The 18,697-nt window shown below is 40.8% G+C and overlaps 1 protein-coding gene across 1 annotated transcript in view; it reads left to right on the top strand.

The window, feature by feature from the left end:
- The window catches only part of ptprfa (protein tyrosine phosphatase receptor type Fa), a 351,241-nt gene that overhangs the window by 292,960 nt on the left and 39,584 nt on the right, over positions 1-18,697 (top strand). The window contains exons 21-23 of the mRNA XM_047374177.1: positions 8,115-8,400; positions 14,562-14,749; positions 15,488-15,614. Of these exons, the coding sequence (XP_047230133.1) occupies positions 8,115-8,400; positions 14,562-14,749; positions 15,488-15,614 (601 nt within the window). The remainder of the gene's footprint in view (positions 1-8,114; positions 8,401-14,561; positions 14,750-15,487; positions 15,615-18,697) is intronic.

The following is an 18,697-nucleotide window of genomic DNA, read 5'->3' as shown; positions in this document are numbered from 1 at the left end:
CTGTGCACGGTGGCTCTGGATGTTTCTACTCCAGACTCAGTCCACTGCTTCCGCAGGTCCCCCAGGGTCTGGAATCGGCCCTTCTCCACAATCTTCCTCATGGTCCGGTCACCTCTTCTCGTTGTGCAGCGATTTCTGCCACACTTTTTCCTTCCCACAGACTTCCCACTGAGGTGCCTTGATACAGCAACCTGGGAACAGCCTATTCGTTCAGAAATTTCTTTCTGTGTCTTACCCTCTTGCTTGAGGGTGTCAATAGTGGCCTTCTGGACAGCAGTCAGGTCGGCAGTCTTACCCATGATTGGGGTTTTGAGTGATGAACCAGGCTGGGAGTTTTAAAGGCCTCAGGAATCTTTTGCAGGTGTTTAGAGTTAACTCGTTGATTCAGATGATTAGGTTCATAGTTCGTTTAGAGACCCTTTTAATGATATGCTAATTTTGTGAGATAGGAATTTTGGGTTTTCATGAACTGTATGCCAAAATCATCCGTATTAAGACAATAAAAGACCTGAAATATTTCAGTTAGTGTGCAATGAATCTAAAATATATAAATGTTAAATTTTCATCATGACATTATGGAAAATAATGAACTTTATCACAATATGCTAATATTTTGAGAAGGACCAGTATATTGTTTTAATTATTGGAGAATAAAAACTCTAAGTTTACACTACAGTATAGCTACTACAAGACAGTATGAAGCTGGTAGGTCCTACAAAAATATTTCCTTTCGGCTTCTTTGTCTTCACCTGACAGGAAATGGGAAAACATGGTAGTGTTTATGAGGACAAGAAACAGTTGGATTTTCATCAAGCTCAGCAGACAGTAAAGCTGCTAGTAATGTTCAAATACTTCTGTAAAAATAATAGTAAAAACTGCTTTTCAGTTAGCAACCTTGCAAGCACCCCAAGCTCGGGATACAGCATTAGCTTTAGCGTGCTTACCTTTATGGCCTGTTTCCTCATGTGTCCTAAAGTTATCTGTGTTTTTGTCAATAGTGTACCTCCATGCATTTTGCAAATATTGCCATGCGTCTCCTCTTTAATCTGACTTTTCATTCTTTCAGTTCAGGAGTATCTCTGAATACTGTAGGGAGAATCTCTACAGGAAAAATGTCACCTCCACCTGGCGCTCAACACTGTCATTTCTTACCTCTCAAGTGGATTAAGTCCCATTGCCTTTTTTTTTAACCTTGTCCCACCATTTCACCCAAGTAAAATTAGATTTGATTGAATTTCAACTATTTAAAGTAAATACGTATATGTCATATTTGCCATTCTAAAAAAGTTTCTACATAGTTGTAGTCTAGTTTTTGTATGTGTATTGTATGTGATAAAACAAAAGCAAAACATTTTTGTCAGTTAGTCAACAAATTTGACATTGAGAAGAACATAAGCTCATTTTGGAGTAGTGGAAGGTCCCCACTGGTGGATTATATCATTTGAGGGAAATACCACCTTAAAGAATTTAGAGATTACAATATAGCAACAGGGAAGAGTGCAGCAAAGCAGCATAGGCTGGTAATCGTTCAGATGAAGGTGAAAAGTAAACAGAGGAAGATATATAAAGGCCGGGCAAAAATAGTATGAGTGCTAGTAAAGGAGTGTTACAGAAAGTGCAGTGATGGTTTCAGGGGTAGTAAAAAGATGCCAAATAACTGGTGAAGGTGGTGAGATATAGTGGTTGGAAAGACGCTTTGAGAAGGATGAAGAGTAGAAAGGCGGTTGGTCCAGATGACTTACTTGTGGACTTCTGAAAATGTCTTGTAGGGAATACAGTGGAGTTTTAGATCAAAGGTTTAACATAGTTTTCGAGAGTAAGAAAATGCCAAACGATTTATGGTGGGCATACAAAGTTTTAGCAACTACTGAGGTATGAAGCTTACCAACTACATTATGAAGATTGTAAAAGAGAATTTGAGGCAAGGCTAAGACAAGAGGCTAAGATTGGTGACCAGCTATTTGGTTTTATGCTCAGATAGAGTTCTGCTGTTTTAGTGAAGCTCTCCATCTAATGTGTCTGGATCTTCCTAACCTGACAAGTATTACTCTGAACAAAATTACTGAAGAATCTATTTAAGCTGGTGTAATTTGACTCTGGTGTGAGCAGCAATGACAGGCGAGAGATAGAATTAGTGCAGAGTTCTGAGAGTGGAGATGATAAATTGAACAGACGATAAAGAGAAGTGGACAGCTTACTGTCAGAGGGTGAGATGTGATTCAGGGGGAAATGAGTAGACTCACATAGGCTGAGACCAGCAGGTGGGCGTGTCTGGTGCAAGTGGTCAGTAAGGATCCGTGTGACCACTTCCAGCGGTGCAGGTAAGTTCAGAGGGCAGACAGGCTGGCAATCGATGGGCGACAGCAGCTTGGACTGAGTTCAAGGGGAGGTTTTGAGGGGCTGTCAGGAGATTAGTAGTGAGGAACGAGGAAGGATTTTAGTTTTCAGAGGGGTCTTTATTGCCCCTGTATCTGTGGATCTTCTGACAGTAGCTTGGAGACAATCCTGAAAAGGAGGAAACGACTCTGTTTAGTTCTGGGTCGAAGACGGTAAACAGAGGCCTGATTACCACGCAGTGAACGTGAATGGTCTGGCGTCTGCCTCCAGATGATTGCTCCAACGAGCTGCAGCTGCGAACACAAGCCTGCCAGTCACCCCCTTGCAGAGGAAGGCCAAAACACCTGCACACAGCTCTGCAAGTCTGACAGTGTCTAGAAGACACACACCTAGCTTCTAACAGGCTGCATCCAGAAGTCACACCCTTTTTCAACTGACGTGTTGCTTGTACTCAGTAGACCTCACAGTCAGCCAAATCTCAATGGTCAGATGTGTTAACGGTTGCTCCCTTCCCCAATTTTATAACTTGCAATCGGTGACTGGGCTAGGTTAGTTTTAGTGTCTTGGATTTGAGTTCCAATGATGTTGTCTTAACAAGTATGGGTTTATGGTAATCTTTAAAAACCTCCTCACCCTTGAAATCTATTTTTGAACCATGCACCAATATGTTTTTACTACCACTGAAGAACTAAATTATAAGGTGACACAAATAATTGACTGTCCACAACACAAATTAGGTATACTTTAATTAGTAAAAGCATAAAATTCAGCAACACAGATTAATCACATATTAAATCAACTTAACCCAACTACCCCTGATGCTGAGACTAGGGAGTTTGAAGTACAGGCTTTGAGGGATGGAGGATCTTCCATACACCCACTCCGATGGATCTCACAGGTGACAACAAGTATTTTTGGATAGAACTGAAATCCTTGGTTCCCTTCCTTTAAGAAGACGAGCACTGATGTCCCAGGTCCCAATGGTCAGAACACTGATGTCACAAGTCTTGATAGTCAGAAACAAGGATTTCTTAAGTCTCATTAGTCAGAAACTTTCAGAGTCTGGAGAGTTGAAAAAAGCCTTCAGGTACAAAAGGGTCCAGGATGTCTGGAAGCCTGTATCTCAGTACAACCAGGCTTGTTGAGTCAACTGACCAAGTTCCCTTAGTTGTCTGGGTAAAAAGCAGCTGCAGGTAGAAGATGCTTTTTGTTTTACCATTCTTATCTCTGTCAGGACATATAAATTTTCTTAATCACAATCATGGCAAAAAGAAAAACAACTTAACCATTGGATCTTTGTCAGGAAAATTGTTTTTAATCAATAACTTAGCATAATCTGGATGTAACTGTTTTAACAGAAAGATGGTTAACTGAAAATGGTGAAACACCTATACTGATTGAGTCAATGCCTCCGAATTACAGTTTTTCAAGGGAGAGCAGGGAGCATTGCAGAGGGGGAAAATTTTTCAATGGTCTGAACACACAAAAGGGTACATTTTTTGGTATTTAATTATCAGTAAGAGACTGAACATTTCCAAGGTCTTAGAAAGTGGGGAACATGACCCCAGTTTTTAAGTCCTTACACTGGCTGCCTCTATCTCAGAGAATATGCTTTAAAATACTTCTGTTAAGTCATGGAAAGGCTTACTACCAAAATGCATTAAAGATTTATGGCTGTTGTTTGAACCTTCCAGACTACTCAGATCATCTGATTCAAGTCTACTCTGTAACCCCAGAATCAGAACCAAACACGGAGAAGCAACATTCAGGTCTCAAACTCCACTAATCTAGAACAAACTTCTAGAAAACTGCAAAAATGCTGAAAGTTAAAATGCTCCAGGTTAAAAACTCATTTGTTTAGAGTTGCTTATGCAACACTAGGGGCCTTTATTTTTCCTTTTTCGACAGTAGGTAGACAGGAAAGAGGGCAAAGAGTGGGGGAGGCATTCGGCAAAGGTCGCCTGGTCTGGGACTCAAACCCGTGACAGCCGCATCAAGGACTACAGCCTCTCCACAGGGTCACGTGGTTAACCTTCTAAACCACAAGCGCCATGCCCCAGAGTTGCTTTTGATTGTTCTATTTAAAACTATTAACTGAAACATGATTAATCAGCCTGTAGTCCAACTGTTTTTTACTTTCCTTTATCTTGCAGGGTCAATATACTTTTTTTTTGTTTTTTGTCAATGCTATGTACTTTTTTTTGGTAAAGCACTTTGAAGTATCTTGTTGCTGAAATGTAACTTTTAAATAAACCTGCCTTGCCTACAAAAAGATGGCCTAGGCTATCTGCAACTGATCTGCAGTACAATGACCAAGACCATACAACTGTGTAACAGGACAGGTCTCGCCATGGTCAACCAAAGAAGTTGGGTATATGTGCTCAGCATCATATCCAGGGGTTGTCTTTTGAAAATATATGTATTAGCGCTGTCAGCACTGCGACAAAGGTTGAAAGGGTGAGTGGTCAGCCTGATCAGACCATATGCCGCACACTGCATCAAGTCGATCTGCATGGCTCTCATCCCAGAAGGATGCCTTTTCTAAAGGTGATGCACAAGAAAGCCCACAAACAGTTTGCTGAAGGCAATCATAGTAAATTCTCTTTTCAATAAGTGTCTGCTCTACTCAACTCTGATCAGTTGGCTCTACATGGTTTGGTTATTTTTGTATGTGTCACAAACACAACACCATGGTAGAGCTGCTGCTCAGTCCATAGCTGTTGTCAGACTCAGAGTGAAAGAAGAGAGCCAGGGATGGCTGTGGTCAGCAAGATAAAGCACTCTGGATTAAGACAGCAGAGAAAGGGAAGCCATGGAGCAGTATCAAACTGATGGGTACAAGATAGAGGACGTGTGAAGGTAAGCTAACATTGCCTTATGCTAGCGTGCTATAGTGGTCACATCCACATGTTCAGCATAAAAAAATAACGGTTGAAGATATTAGTTATTAAAATATGGTGTGACTAGTGATGCCTACCCCTACCCAATCAGTGACCAACAGTTTTCTGACATCACGTTTTAAACACGTGTTGGCTCGCTTAGAAGCGCAAGCAGGTACTAAAAATAGTAACAGTTCCACTTAACTGTTACTACCTAACCGCTCCGAGTAGGGAAAGGGGCACAAGAACATGGATTACTGCAACCATGTCTTGTGGTCGGATGAAACCAAGATAAACCTAATAGGTTCAAATGGTGTCAAGCATGTGTGGCGACAACCAGGTGAGGAATACAAAGACAAGTGTGTCTTGCCTGTAGTCAAGTGTCATGGTTTGGGGCTGCATGAGTGCGGCTGGCAGTGGGGAGCCACAGTTTATTAAGGGAACCATGAAAACCAACATGTACTGTGACATTCTGAAGCAGAGCATAATCCCCCTCCCTTTGAAAACTGTTCCACAGGGCAGTTTTCCAACATGATAACAACCCCAAACGCACCTCCAGGACAACCACTGCCGTGCTAAAGAAACTGAGGTGATGAACTAGCCAAGCATATCTCCAGACCAGGGGTCTCTTTAACCAAATATTGTCCATTTTTACCGATTTTATAAACGGTGACGGGAGAATCTGAAGGCCATCTGTCATTTTGACAGATTGGAATTCACATATTAATTAGTTGTTTGCTACTGCGGGGGCGCTGAAGCAGAGTGCTAGCCAGATCAGGAAACCCCTTGTTCGGAGAGTTTTGCTGACTTTTGAACACTTCAATTGGAGAAATATTCCCTGTTTTTGTCAGGATCTGCCATTTTGGTCTTTGTTTTTGTTTACTTTGCCATTAGAGGTTTTCCCTGTTCCTTTGATTAGTAGTTTACTTTTGTGTAGTTAATATTTGTTTAGATCCTTGTGCTTGTGTGTTTAGGTCTATTTTCTTCCCCGAGTCTGTTATTTAGTTTAGTTCTCTTTTGTTTGTACCTTATGGTAATTCCCCTCTTTGGTTTTATTAAGTTTTAGTTTCTTATTTAGTATTCTTGTGCTTGTTTACTTTAGTTGTTTCCATGTCCTTAGATTTAGTTCCTTCAAGAGTCTTATTTATGTTAGCTTATGTTCTGTTTAGTTTCTTGTTCCCTGCTTTGCCCAGTTAGTGTTTCCTTTCAGATCTGTTTCCCTAAGTTTCTTTAGTTTACTCTCTCCTCATGTTTTCCCTTTGGGATTAATAAAGTATTTTTGAATTGAATTGAATTTGGATTGAATGTTTCTGTATCTCAGTTTCCCCCGTAGCCTTAGTAACCGAATTCCCTCAGTTCCCATCACCTGATCACCACACCTGTCAGTACTCACCCTGATTACCTGCCTCTCCTTCCCATCATCTCATTACTCACTTCCCTCTGTATAAAAGCTTACCGGTTTCACTTGTTCCCCATTGGTTCCTCCTGTTATCTTCCTGTGTCTCCAGCTCTGTATCCTCGTGTAAGCCATTGGTTATTTGTGATTAAAAGGGGAAGATTTCTAAGACTATGTGGCTTCCAAGCGTCTGTCTGCATCCCGGTCCCAACCAACCACAAACCCTGACAGTTTTCAAAACTTAGGGACGTTGGTCACTAGTGTGGCAACAGAGTGTAGCAACAGAGTGCAGATTCAGATCCAGAACAACACCATGACAGCCATGAGAAGTCATATGAGGCTGCCTGTCTATGGCAGCCTCACTTCTGTCCGTCTGCCCCAGGGCAGCTGTGGCTACAATGTAGCTTACTGCTGTCAGTGTGTGAATGTGTGAATGAATGGGTTTATGACTGAATGTAGTGAAGCGCTTTGGGGTTTCTGGGTACTTGTTAAAGCGCTATACAAGTACAGGCTATTTACCATTACCATCTGTCCAAGGTAAAAGTGCAAATTTCATGACATCTAGTCTTTGCACCAATCCCACTAAAGACATTTAGTTTACGCACCAGCGGCTGCGCAATTCAGGTCTTTGCAAAACAAGAGGAAGTTGTGGGACTGTGCGTTCAGGTCACAACAGGTGATCTGTTCATATATAAGTGCAATTATTTAATTTCATTGTTTATATGTAATTAGTCTGGGACCACAGTCAGTGCATTTATTCACTGTGGAGAAAAAGTTAAATGTCTTTATTTGGTTTATGTGGGTTCCCTGTTCAGCTTGCGTGGACTGAATACTAATTAAAATGAATACAAATAAATGTTATTAATTGTTTAATTATTATCATTTAAAAAAATAAAGTGATAATAGAATAAATGGATTATAACTGGATTATTTTTACCCTGTCAGTCAAAATGACTGACACAAAAAAACTAGCGCAACCTCTGCTCCAGATCTAAACCCTATTGAACATCTGTGAGGCATCTTCAAACAGAAGGTGGAGGAGCACAAGGTCTCTAAAATCCACGAGCTCTGCAGAGCTGATAAATAATGGTGGCCACTCAAAATATTGACACTTTGTGCAAAATTTGGATATTTTCACACAGGGATGTACTCATTTTTAAGAGATTATCAAAGTGTCATGTCTTCAGTTCTTTCCCATGAAAAAATATAAAACCTTTGCAAAAATGTGAAGGGTGTACTCACCTTTGTGACATATGTACACCCTTCACATTTTTGCAAAGGTTTTATGATATCTTTTAATGGGATTTTTTTTTACCTTGTCAAAGTGTCTATGATTAGTTCTGATTGAAAAATAATTTTCCAAGTATATTTGGAAAATTATTTTTCTATCAGAACTAATCGTAGACATGGTGTTGAAATGTCACATTTTCACTCAGGAGACTTTGCTGTTGTTGTCAAGTATCATACCAGTGTAATTTTTTTATGTTTTTCCATGCTGACAGTGCTGGTGTGGGGCGCACAGGCTGCTTTATTGCCATTGATGCTATGCTCGAGAGGATGAAATATGAAAAGTCTGTGGACATATATGGTCATGTCACATGCATGCGAGCACAGAGAAACTACATGGTGGAAACAGAGGTACAGTACATATTTATACATGAAGCCCTGCTGGAAGCTGCAAGATGTGGAAAAACAGAAGTCCCTGCTCGCAGCCTGTATGCCCACATCCAGAAACTCACCCATTTTGCTCCAGGAGAGATTGTTACTGCCATGGAACAGGAGTTTAAGGTCAGTTCCTTTTTGTTTTTGGATGTTTACTGGAAAGTGACATTGTAATTGGATAAGTTGAAAAAAAGCAATATACAATGTCTAAATGCTTTAAAGCCACTGCAAATACAAAAAAAAAAAAAAATGCAGATACAAAAGCACAGTTGAGAGTGATCCAAAGTGAGCTAAAATGATATCTCAAAGTCTGGCTTTTTCATGATCCATGGACCTTTGTCTTAATTCTGTCTTGTATTTTGAGTTATTTCTGTATTTTGTATATTAAGCTCTGTTTACTTAGAGTTTGCTTTTCTTTTAGATATTGTGTGTTTCTGTACTGTCAGTCTAGTCTCCTCAGTTCCTAAACCTTAGCTACTATTCATTCTGTTGATGGTCTCACCTAATTTGGATTATTCAGCTGATGTGCTTCTTTCCTGCCTGTTTTTGCTGCCTCCTTTAGAAACCTTTGAAATTATTACATTTAAAAATGTATGCAAATAATAATAAGTATAATAATTAATATTGTCATAACGTTCATTTCAAAATATATATCATTTTAGCTTAACTCTGGCCTCATTGCATGATAACGCTTAGAATATTGTGCCTTTTTCCTTCTTGAAGTTGATATCAGGTCTATTGTGCAATAATTCTATTTTAAAACATTAAATCCCATGTGGGGAAATTCATGTTGGGGGTGGGTGGCTCATGGGATTAGGATCAGAATTCATTGGGCGGTTGGGATTATTTTATTCTGTGGCGGTTCTGGTTGGCGGGCTATTTTGGACCATGTAGACCCCTCTTTTTTACATGGCCCCCTTTCCGGATGAGAATGAGGGTCATGGGGACTGGGGTCAGGGTGGGGGGTTGGGGGCTCGTACCTGAATCTGAGCGACCCCTGCCTAGCCTGGACCAGGTTCAGGTGCTGTGGCGGTCTGCCCGTCTCCGCCCCGGAAGGAAGGGGACCACCTCCTGGGTCCGGAGGCTGGTTGTCCCTATGGGATATCGGCACCTGGACCTGGGAGTATAGTGTATGTATGGAGAGTGTGAGTGAGTGTACAACGTCCATTGTTGTTTGTCTTTACGTTGGGTGTGAGTGTTTTTATGTGAACACATGAGGGTGGGAATGTGTGATTGTCTGTGTGTGCATGTTTTTTTTGTTAGGTTGGGTCTCAGGCTGCTCCCTCTCCTGGATCAGTTTAGGCCCCCCATCAAATGTGGGACCTATTTCCTCCCCGCCACACTACCTGCCGGGGGTTGGTGTCTGCCCACCGGTGTACTTGTGGTTCTTGTTGTCCGGGGCTGGGTGCTGTGGTGTGTGCTGGTTCACTCCCGGTGGCTGCTTGCCGGGGCCTGGACCCCTGGGCTCTGTTGGGCATTTAAAAAGATACTCTTTTCAACTGGTATATATACAAAAAAGGAGTAACTCATTCAACCCTACCCAGTATTTATGTAATATTCATATTCTCAGGGAAACTGAATTTTGAATATTCGTTATCTGTAAGCCATAACAATCAAGACTGCAAAATAACGGAAATATTTTACTCTATATGACACAAATTTATTTTAACAAGTTTTAATATAGATTGCGTTCAAGAAGTTTGCACTTCCAGTACTCTGAAAACAGTGGAAGGTCTTCTCCAGGTTAGTCCACATCAACGATGTCCATACAGAATAATAAACAAAATGTCAGCAGAAATATTTCAGCCAATAACTATGACCACAAAACAATAATTGTCAAAAGAGAACCAGAAGTTCAATGTTTCTTATTTCCCCTGCAGGTTTTACATGATGCATGGTTTACCTTTAACATCAGAGTTTTTGTGGCTTTAAATTTTATCTCAGCAACAGTGGTAGGGGTTCATCCTGTAACTTGTAAGTTGCCGGTTCGAACCCCCGCTCTGTCAGTCTCAGTCGTTGTGTCCTTGGGCAAGACACTTTACCTTTCTTGCCTGCTGATGGTGATCAGTGGGCTCGGTGGTGCCAATTGCATGGCAGGGCAGCTGTGGCTACAATCTAGCTTACCTGTGTGAATTGGTGGATGACTGATTGTATTGTAAAGCGCTTTGAGGTCTCTAGAGACTTGATATTTATATTTTAGTCATCTCACACTTTGGTTTAATTTTAAAAAACTAATTTCAGTCAAACTTTATTGTCTGGTTTCTTGTCAGACGAAAGATAACAATAATTTAGAAGTTGGTAAAAGTTATACCTAATGATATACCAAATATTTGCAATCTCATCTTTTTTTTCTTTTGCATATTGGAGTATTTTGCATTTTGGAGTCTTTTGCATATTGGAGTCTTTTCCAGAGCTTGGGAGTCTTGGTCCAATGACCGGAGCTTGGCCAGAGCTTAGGAGTCTTGGTCCCTAGCCAGAGCTTGATCAGAACATGGGAGTCCTGATCCCTGGCCAAAGCTTGGCCAGTGACCAAGACTCCCAAGCTCTGGCCAAGCTTCTTACCTGCAAGGAGACATTTGTGTGCTGTGCCTCATCTGTCCGGCTCTTAATGGAGATCTGTTTGATAGAGACCCAACGGAACCCAGGCTAGTGTCATTTTTCATAAGTGAACAAAGGTTCATAACGGCATTTGTGGCCCAGTTCAGAGTTCATATTCCATTAGTTTTAATCCATAGATGGGATCCCAACAGTTTCCATGAGGCTCATTTGTTAGATTAAAAGAACCTTTTGAAAATAAAAATCTTTAAGCAGGTATTAAATACACTTTTCATTCATCCCACATTTCTATATTAAATTGTTTTTTTATTGGCCTGTTGCAATGTAGTGATGAATGTAATGATCTAAACTGCCATGTATTAACTTGCTGTAAGCAGGAAACTATCAGATTTCATAACAAAAATAAAGGTTTGAAAATGTCAGTCTGTGTGTAATTAGTCTGTATACCGTGGCTCACTTAGGAATGAAGTCACTGAAATAAACTTTAACTTAAGTAGCAAAGTGTACCTACCATAGGTACTTTCCTTGATGACGTTTTTTCTCAAGCTCAATTTTCTCAAATCTTTGCTATACAAGTGGTGAGGATAGGAAAACTCACATCTGCCCCACTGATCCTCAACATTGGCACTTTGCAGGGTTGCATTCTCAGCCCTGCCCTCTTCACCCTTCACACACGACTGCTCTGCTATTTATAAAACAAACATGGCTGTGAAGTGTGCGACCACACCACTGTGGTGGGTTTCATATCTAACAATGATAAGACCCACTACAGAGAAGAGGTCCACAATCTGACTCAGTGGTGCTGCAGGAACAACCTCATCCGGAACACCAGGAAGACCAAGGAGGTCATAGTGGATTACAGGAGGTCCAGGAAGTCTGAACACACTCCACTTTGCATACTGGGGAGGTGGTGGAGCATATGGACAGCATAAAGTTCCTGGCCATTCACATTTCCTCTGACCTCTCATTGACTGAGAACACCTCGTCAGCTGGTGAAGAAGGCTTAACAACTCAGCTCTTCCTCCTCCGAAAGCTGAAACGGACTGGACTCTCTACTCAGCTGCCCATAAACTTTTATAGGGCCACAAATGAAAAACATCCTGTACCTTAGTGTGACAGTTTGGTATGGGAGCTTCATGGCACAGGAAAGAAAGGACTTAACCCGAGTGCTGAGGACACCACGGAGGATTGTGGGATGCTGTTTAGGAAAACGATTCAGGAATGTTAAATCAAAACAGATACACTCAGATCTTCCCCAAAGCTGTGAAGGCAATTGTCCCCCTGCAGGCAGACACTAAACATGCCTGCTGACAATCGAACAAACCACCAGCCCATCTCTTAGACTGTTTTAGCATAAGCTGCATTTATATAACTACTAAATACTACATGCCACACTCCATGTACATAAGTTAAGTAACATTTGAAAATTATTCTCTAAGGATGCTCGTTCCTTGTTTTTAAGTGTTGTAAGTGTTTCTAATTTATGTCAAGTATTTTTAACTTATGCCTGTCCACTACATGTGTATTTTTTCAACCACTCTCTCACCAAAATTTCATTATGGTGACATAATGACAATAAAGACTCTTGAAACTTGAATCTCACTAGATTCAATTCAATTCAATTCAAAGATACTTTATTGATCCCCGAGGGGAAATTAGAATTCCAGTACAACCCATCCAAACATACATCATGACACAAGACAAAGGGGGGACGGGTCACCGAGGCTTTGCTGCCCACTCACGGGCGCTGCCTTGCTAGATGAGAAAAGAGGCCACATTAGGTAATTAGAGGGAAAGAAAATCATATTTCACACTTTATCCTTAGCAGGATACAGTTTGAGATTGCAAAAAACCTCAGCACAAAGAAGCAACAAGTCGACAAAACAACATCATGCCGGGAACGGTGAAGGTGGTGTGAGGGGTGCATATGTTTATCTTGAACATGTGTGCGTGTGCAAGCGAGTGTGTGCAAGTAAGTCCATGAAACACTGTCACAGAGGCCGTTGTCCTTGATGGTTCGTTGGAATGTACATCAACTGGCCAAGTTCTGAGCAGGTCCACAGATGTCCTCAGGGAAGGGAGGGGGCAGAGGGAGCAGAGCGTCATATTTACATAACTTCCAGGAGAAGTTGAAGATAGCCAGCTATCAAGGCCGTGCAGGGGAGCCAGATTCAGAAAAACAATAATTATTTGGGTTAGGCTGACTCTTAATTTTCCGTCAGCCTTGAGAGTCTCGCTGGTGCTTCTCAAAAGCGAATCCAAACAGCCAAATTGCTGGTCTTTCTGCCAGATCCGAACGAACAACTTTCTCCAAGATTTATCCCATTTCACCCCTGAGTCCAAGAACCGCAACCTGCCTGCGATCCTGTGTAAGGATCACATCCAGTCTGCGATTCAGCTCACGTAACATCTCAGTCTGAGTGTTGATTGCTCTGAAGATCCCATCACACATGCCAGGCAGCCTTACAATGGCCAGAACAGCTGCTGACATTCTCCGAATTTCTCGATATGCCAAGTAACGGCTGACTCCAAAAAGCAGAAATCCTGATATCAAACATCCAATTATATACACATCTTCCACATCCTCGACTGACATTATCGACAGACACACAATCCTCCAATTCTGCCAGGAATCCATCGTGTATCCGAAGAAAAATGTCCCGTCCGGGCAAGTGGGCTCTCCCAACCCCTGCCTTCTCGTCGAGAAAATTTTATCAATTGCATTGAGAGACCAACTGACCAAATCCATATTTTGGAAGATGACATGTTATTTGTTACTCGGTAACACTGGATTACTTTGATGGTACTAGTTTATAGTAAAATAAAAATGTTGTACAAACATACATGAATTACGTGGTAATAGGCTTTTACAATCTCACAAGACTGGCTTTATTACAGTACAGTTAACCCTTACTTGCTCGATAACATATGCTTTTCTTGATAATGATGCGTTACTTTTATGGTCGTAGTTTATGAACAGGTTAAATGAAACACAACCCAACATCATTTATATAATAATAATCATTTTAATATTTAAGAAACAGGTTAAACCTTGTTCCCCGTCTGCATCAACAGCGGTAACACACGGCAGTATTTCCCACAGTAATTATAGACACAGTAATTTAATTTAATTACCCACACAAGATCCATTGCTTGGTAATAAGGGTTATTTTAATTTGAACGATTTTGATTCCTTGTTTTGATTCTGGTTCCTGGTGATTCTCGATAAAAAAAATTTTTTTTTAAGGCAGGGTAAAAAAAGTTTACATGATTTAAATGAACTAGCTAACAAGAATTCTCTCTGAATGAAATTGTCTGAACTTCTCAATTTATTTTAATTCTATGAACCTTTTACATTTTATGAACATTACTATGAATTTCTCAGAGCAATTTCAGTTTTTACACGTATGACAGAATACATGGGTTAACGTTAGCTGGGTATTTGCTTTTAAGTTGACCCAGCATTTAAGGTCCAGTATAAGTTGTTAGCTGGCTCAATGTTGACATAAGACACATTTTATTGTTTTACTTACTTGATTCTGAATGTATTGCAGTGCTAGGCTGAGAGTCGGAGCTGGAGGAAACTAATAATAGAAGCTTCCAATTATCTGTTATGTTAGCAATAGTAAAGTGCAGAGGCAGACAGTGGCAGTTAAAGTGTTTCAAGGTTGAGAAGTTATAGTGTCTTAGCAGCATGACAAACAGATCTTTGCCTCCTTCTGTCTCTGTAGAAATTGGCTGTGAATGGAAGCCTTAAAGCATCCACCTGGAGAAGTATCAGTGCTAAACTGCCATGCAACACATCTAAGAACCGCCTGGGGAACATTATACCCTTCGAATCCAACCGTGTCTGCCTGCAGCCGATTAGAGGGAAAGAGGGCTCTGATTATATTAATGCCAGTTTCATTGATGGATACAGGTGAGTCCACTAAAACCATAACTTCTTACACACCCAGTCAAACCTAAGGGATGATTCCACACAACATTTTTTGAATAAATAGGCCAACATAAGGGTGCCATTAATGCAACACAATAAGTTGCATATTTTAAAGTTTATACGCACACATAATTGCTCCACTGTATAGAAAACCTTACAAGTACAAACAAGTGGCCACAACCCTGCAACTAACCTCCACTACCACAAAGAACAATACATTACTTAGAAAGATTAGATTAAGACAAGTTAATTTTCGGATAATTTTTACAAAATTGTATGAAAATGACACATTATATAATTTGTTCTTCTAAAATGACATGTTTTTTCTAAACTATTCATACCATAAAGCACCTTAATATCCAGGATCATAAAAATGAGACACTTCCACTTAAATGTGTACAACAGCAAAGTTTTAGAAGCATCGTTTGATCACTGTAAAATTTTAGCCTCCGTTTACTCTTTTTACTTTCCGTTCAATTCACCAACACCACACAATGTGAGCAAAGGGTTTGGAAATGAAACAATGAAACACACTTTTAGTCCTTTCATTCAGTCACCTACAAGTTGAACTGACAGTGACAGTCACAAACTGAATACATAAATGAACATCCTGAATGATTGGAAAAACACAGTTCAAACTACTTTTCTGTGTAGAATACAGATGAAGATTCCAGTTAGAAGCAACCACTATAAAAATAATCTCTTTTTTATTATTTGCAGGCACCGGAAAGCGTACATTGCTACTCAGGGGCCATTGGCTAAAACTACAGAGGACTTGTGGAGAATGTTGTGGGAACACAACTCTACCATTGTAATCATGCTCACCAAACTGCACGAGATGGGACGGGTAAAATACAACAATCATGTCATGATGGTAGAAGGAGGTAACATTTTAGGCCTGCATGTAGAGATCTCTATCACATTTGAACCGATACGGTATCGATACCGATACACAACGGTACCAGTTTTCAGTACTTTGGTGTGTGTTTATGTGGTAATAAATGTTAATTAGTTTAATAATAAAATCTCAAAAAAATGTTATTTAACATATTTATTTCTCAATATCTAAACTTTAATGAACATATCAAAACAACATCCAGCTGTTTGTATTGTAACATCTCAGTTGTTTCAAACATTTCTTTAACTTTAAAACCTTTAACTGACTATGCTGTGTAATGCACAAGTTAAAACCCGGCCACGTTGTTGGCTGCAGACGACGAGTCGCTAACAAATGCAGGCGTGCTGACGGTGCTGAATGCAGGAGTTGTAGTCGTAGATCTGAGGCTGAGAAAAATTGTCTCCTGAGCCTTGACAAAAATTTTGTGCTTAACCAGGTCAGTATATAAACACACACACTCAGAAGAATACATAAATGGCTGGGCCCATGGTTTCCTCTCACAGTAGCCTGTTTAAGCTGTCTACATATTCAACAGAACATTCTTATGAAACAAAAACTCTGAAATGTTTATTTATCTTCTACCTACTGTATTTATACAGGTCCTTCTCAAAATATTAGCATATTGTGATAAAGTTCATTATTTTCCATAATGTCATGATGAAAATTTAACATTCATATATTTTAGATTCATTGCACACTAACTGAAATATTTCAGGTCTTTTATTGTCTTAATACGGATGATTTTGGCATACAGCTCATGAAAACCCAAAATTCCTATCTCACAAAATTAGCATATCATTAAAAGGGTCTCTAAACGAGCTATGAACCTAATCATCTGAATCAACGAGTTAACTCTAAACACCTGCAAAAGATTCCTGAGGCCTTTAAAACTCCCAGCCTGGTTCATCACTCAAAACCCCAATCATGGGTAAGACTGCCGACCTGACTGCTGTCCAGAAGGCCACTATTGACACCCTCAAGCAAGAGGGTAAGACACAGAAAGAAATTTCTGAACAATAGGCTGTTCCCAGAGTGCTGTATCAAGGCACCTCAGTGGGAAGTCTGTGGGAAGGAAAAAGTGTGGCAGAAAACGCTGCACAACAAGAAGAGGTGACCGGACCCTGAGGAAGATTGTGGAGAAGGACACATTCCAGACCTTGGGGGACTTGCGGAAGCAGTGGACTGAGTCTGGAGTAGAAACATCCAGAGCCACCGTGCACAGGCGTGTGCAGGAAATGGGCTACAGGTGCCGCATTCCCCAGGTCAAGCCACTTTTGAACCAGAAACAGCGGCAGAAGCGCCTGACCTGGGCTACAGAGAAGCAGCACTGGACTGTTGCTCAGTGGTCCAAAGTACTTTTTTCGGATGAAAGCAAATTCTGCATGTCATTCGGAAATCAAGGTGCCAGAGTCTGGAGGAAATGCCAAAATGCCAGAAGTCCAGTGTCAAGTACCCACAGTCAGTGATGGTCTGGGGTGCCGTGTCAGCTGCTGGTGTTGGTCCACTGTGTTTTATCAAGGGCAGGGTCAATGCAGCTAGCTATCAGGAGATTTTGGAGCACTTCATGCTTCCATCTGCTGAAAAGCTTTATGGAGATGAAGATTTCATTTTTCAGCACGACCTGGCACCTGCTCACAGTGCCAAAACCACTGGTAAATGGTTTACTGACCATGGTATCACTGTGCTCAATTGGCCTGCCAACTCTCCTGACCTGAACCCCATAGAGAATCTGTGGGATATTGTGAAGAGAACGTTGAGAGACTCAAGACCCAACACTCTGGATGAGCTAAAGGCCGCTATCGAAGCATCCTGGGCCTCCATAAGACCTCAGCAGTGCCACAGGCTGATTGCCTCCATGCCACGCCGCATTGAAGCAGTCATTTCTGCAAAAGGATTCCCGACCAAGTATTGAGTGCATAACTGTACATGATTATTTGAAGGTTGACGTTTTTTGTATTAAAAACACTTTTCTTTTATTGGTCGGCTGAAATATGCTAATTTTGTGAGATAGGAATTTTGGGTTTTCATGAGCTGTATGCCAAAATCATCCGTATTAAGACAATAAAAGACCTGAAATATTTCAGTTAGTGTGCAATGAATCTAAAATATATGAATGTTAAATTTTCATCATGACATTATGGAAAATAATGAACTTTATCACAATATGCTAATATTTTGAGAAGGACCTGTATATTATGTCTATATCTATGTTTTTTTCTTTATCTTTAACTGTCTCTCCATCTTTCTTATTTCTCTGTCTTTCTGTCTCCTTATCACCCCTTTTGTATTGGTTTCTGTCTCTGTCTCTTTCCATCTTTCTTTCTTTCTTTCTTTCTTTTCTCTATCTATCATGTATGTATTTAATTACCAAGCTCAGTCTTATAGATCCCCCTGGATCTATAAGATTTCAACTCCAACAGCCAAGTCTGCTCAAAAACGTTTATTAGGTGGTGACTGGAATTTAGCTGGGTATCAGGGGCAAGGCATGAAACACTTGGGTTATTTTGTGTACTTCTACCTTCGTCATATGTACCAGGGGTAGGAGAGTGAGCCCTGCTGCTGCTCACAGGAGAGGAAGTCCTGCCATCAAAACTAAATTTGGCGCTTTTTAAAACCGCAGGTATCCTTGCCTGCTTTCTAGGTTTTAGCAGCATGTTTTTCTGTCTGCTGTCAGGAGCTTGTGTTCACCTGCATGCGAGCGCATGTAACTCAGTGTGTCCGCATCAGTGCAGGTGACACAGAGTATGACTGTGTTTTTGTCCAGCTTTTGTCAAGTTTGGCTATAGAAAGTAGAATAGCGACGACGCAGGCACAGAAATCCTTCAAGACATGATCTATTAAAACGAATGACATGAACTGTTAAACATACTATTACTACATGCCGTGATCCTCTTGGGATGAGGGTGGTCTGGTTGGCAGGGCGGGGTGCACCCCTTGAATAGTGGTAGGGGAAAGGCTGCAGGTGCTTCCTCAGATTAGAAATATTCCCGCCGCTGGCCTTGCACTTCGCATCACAAATATGGTAGCGAGCG

The sequence above is a fragment of the Girardinichthys multiradiatus genome, chromosome 9 (genome assembly GCF_021462225.1).
Source record: "Girardinichthys multiradiatus isolate DD_20200921_A chromosome 9, DD_fGirMul_XY1, whole genome shotgun sequence".
NCBI classification, from domain to species: domain Eukaryota; kingdom Metazoa; phylum Chordata; class Actinopteri; order Cyprinodontiformes; family Goodeidae; genus Girardinichthys; species Girardinichthys multiradiatus.
The sequence above is the reverse complement of the archived record's forward strand: the minus strand, read 5'-3'. Positions and strand labels throughout refer to the sequence as shown.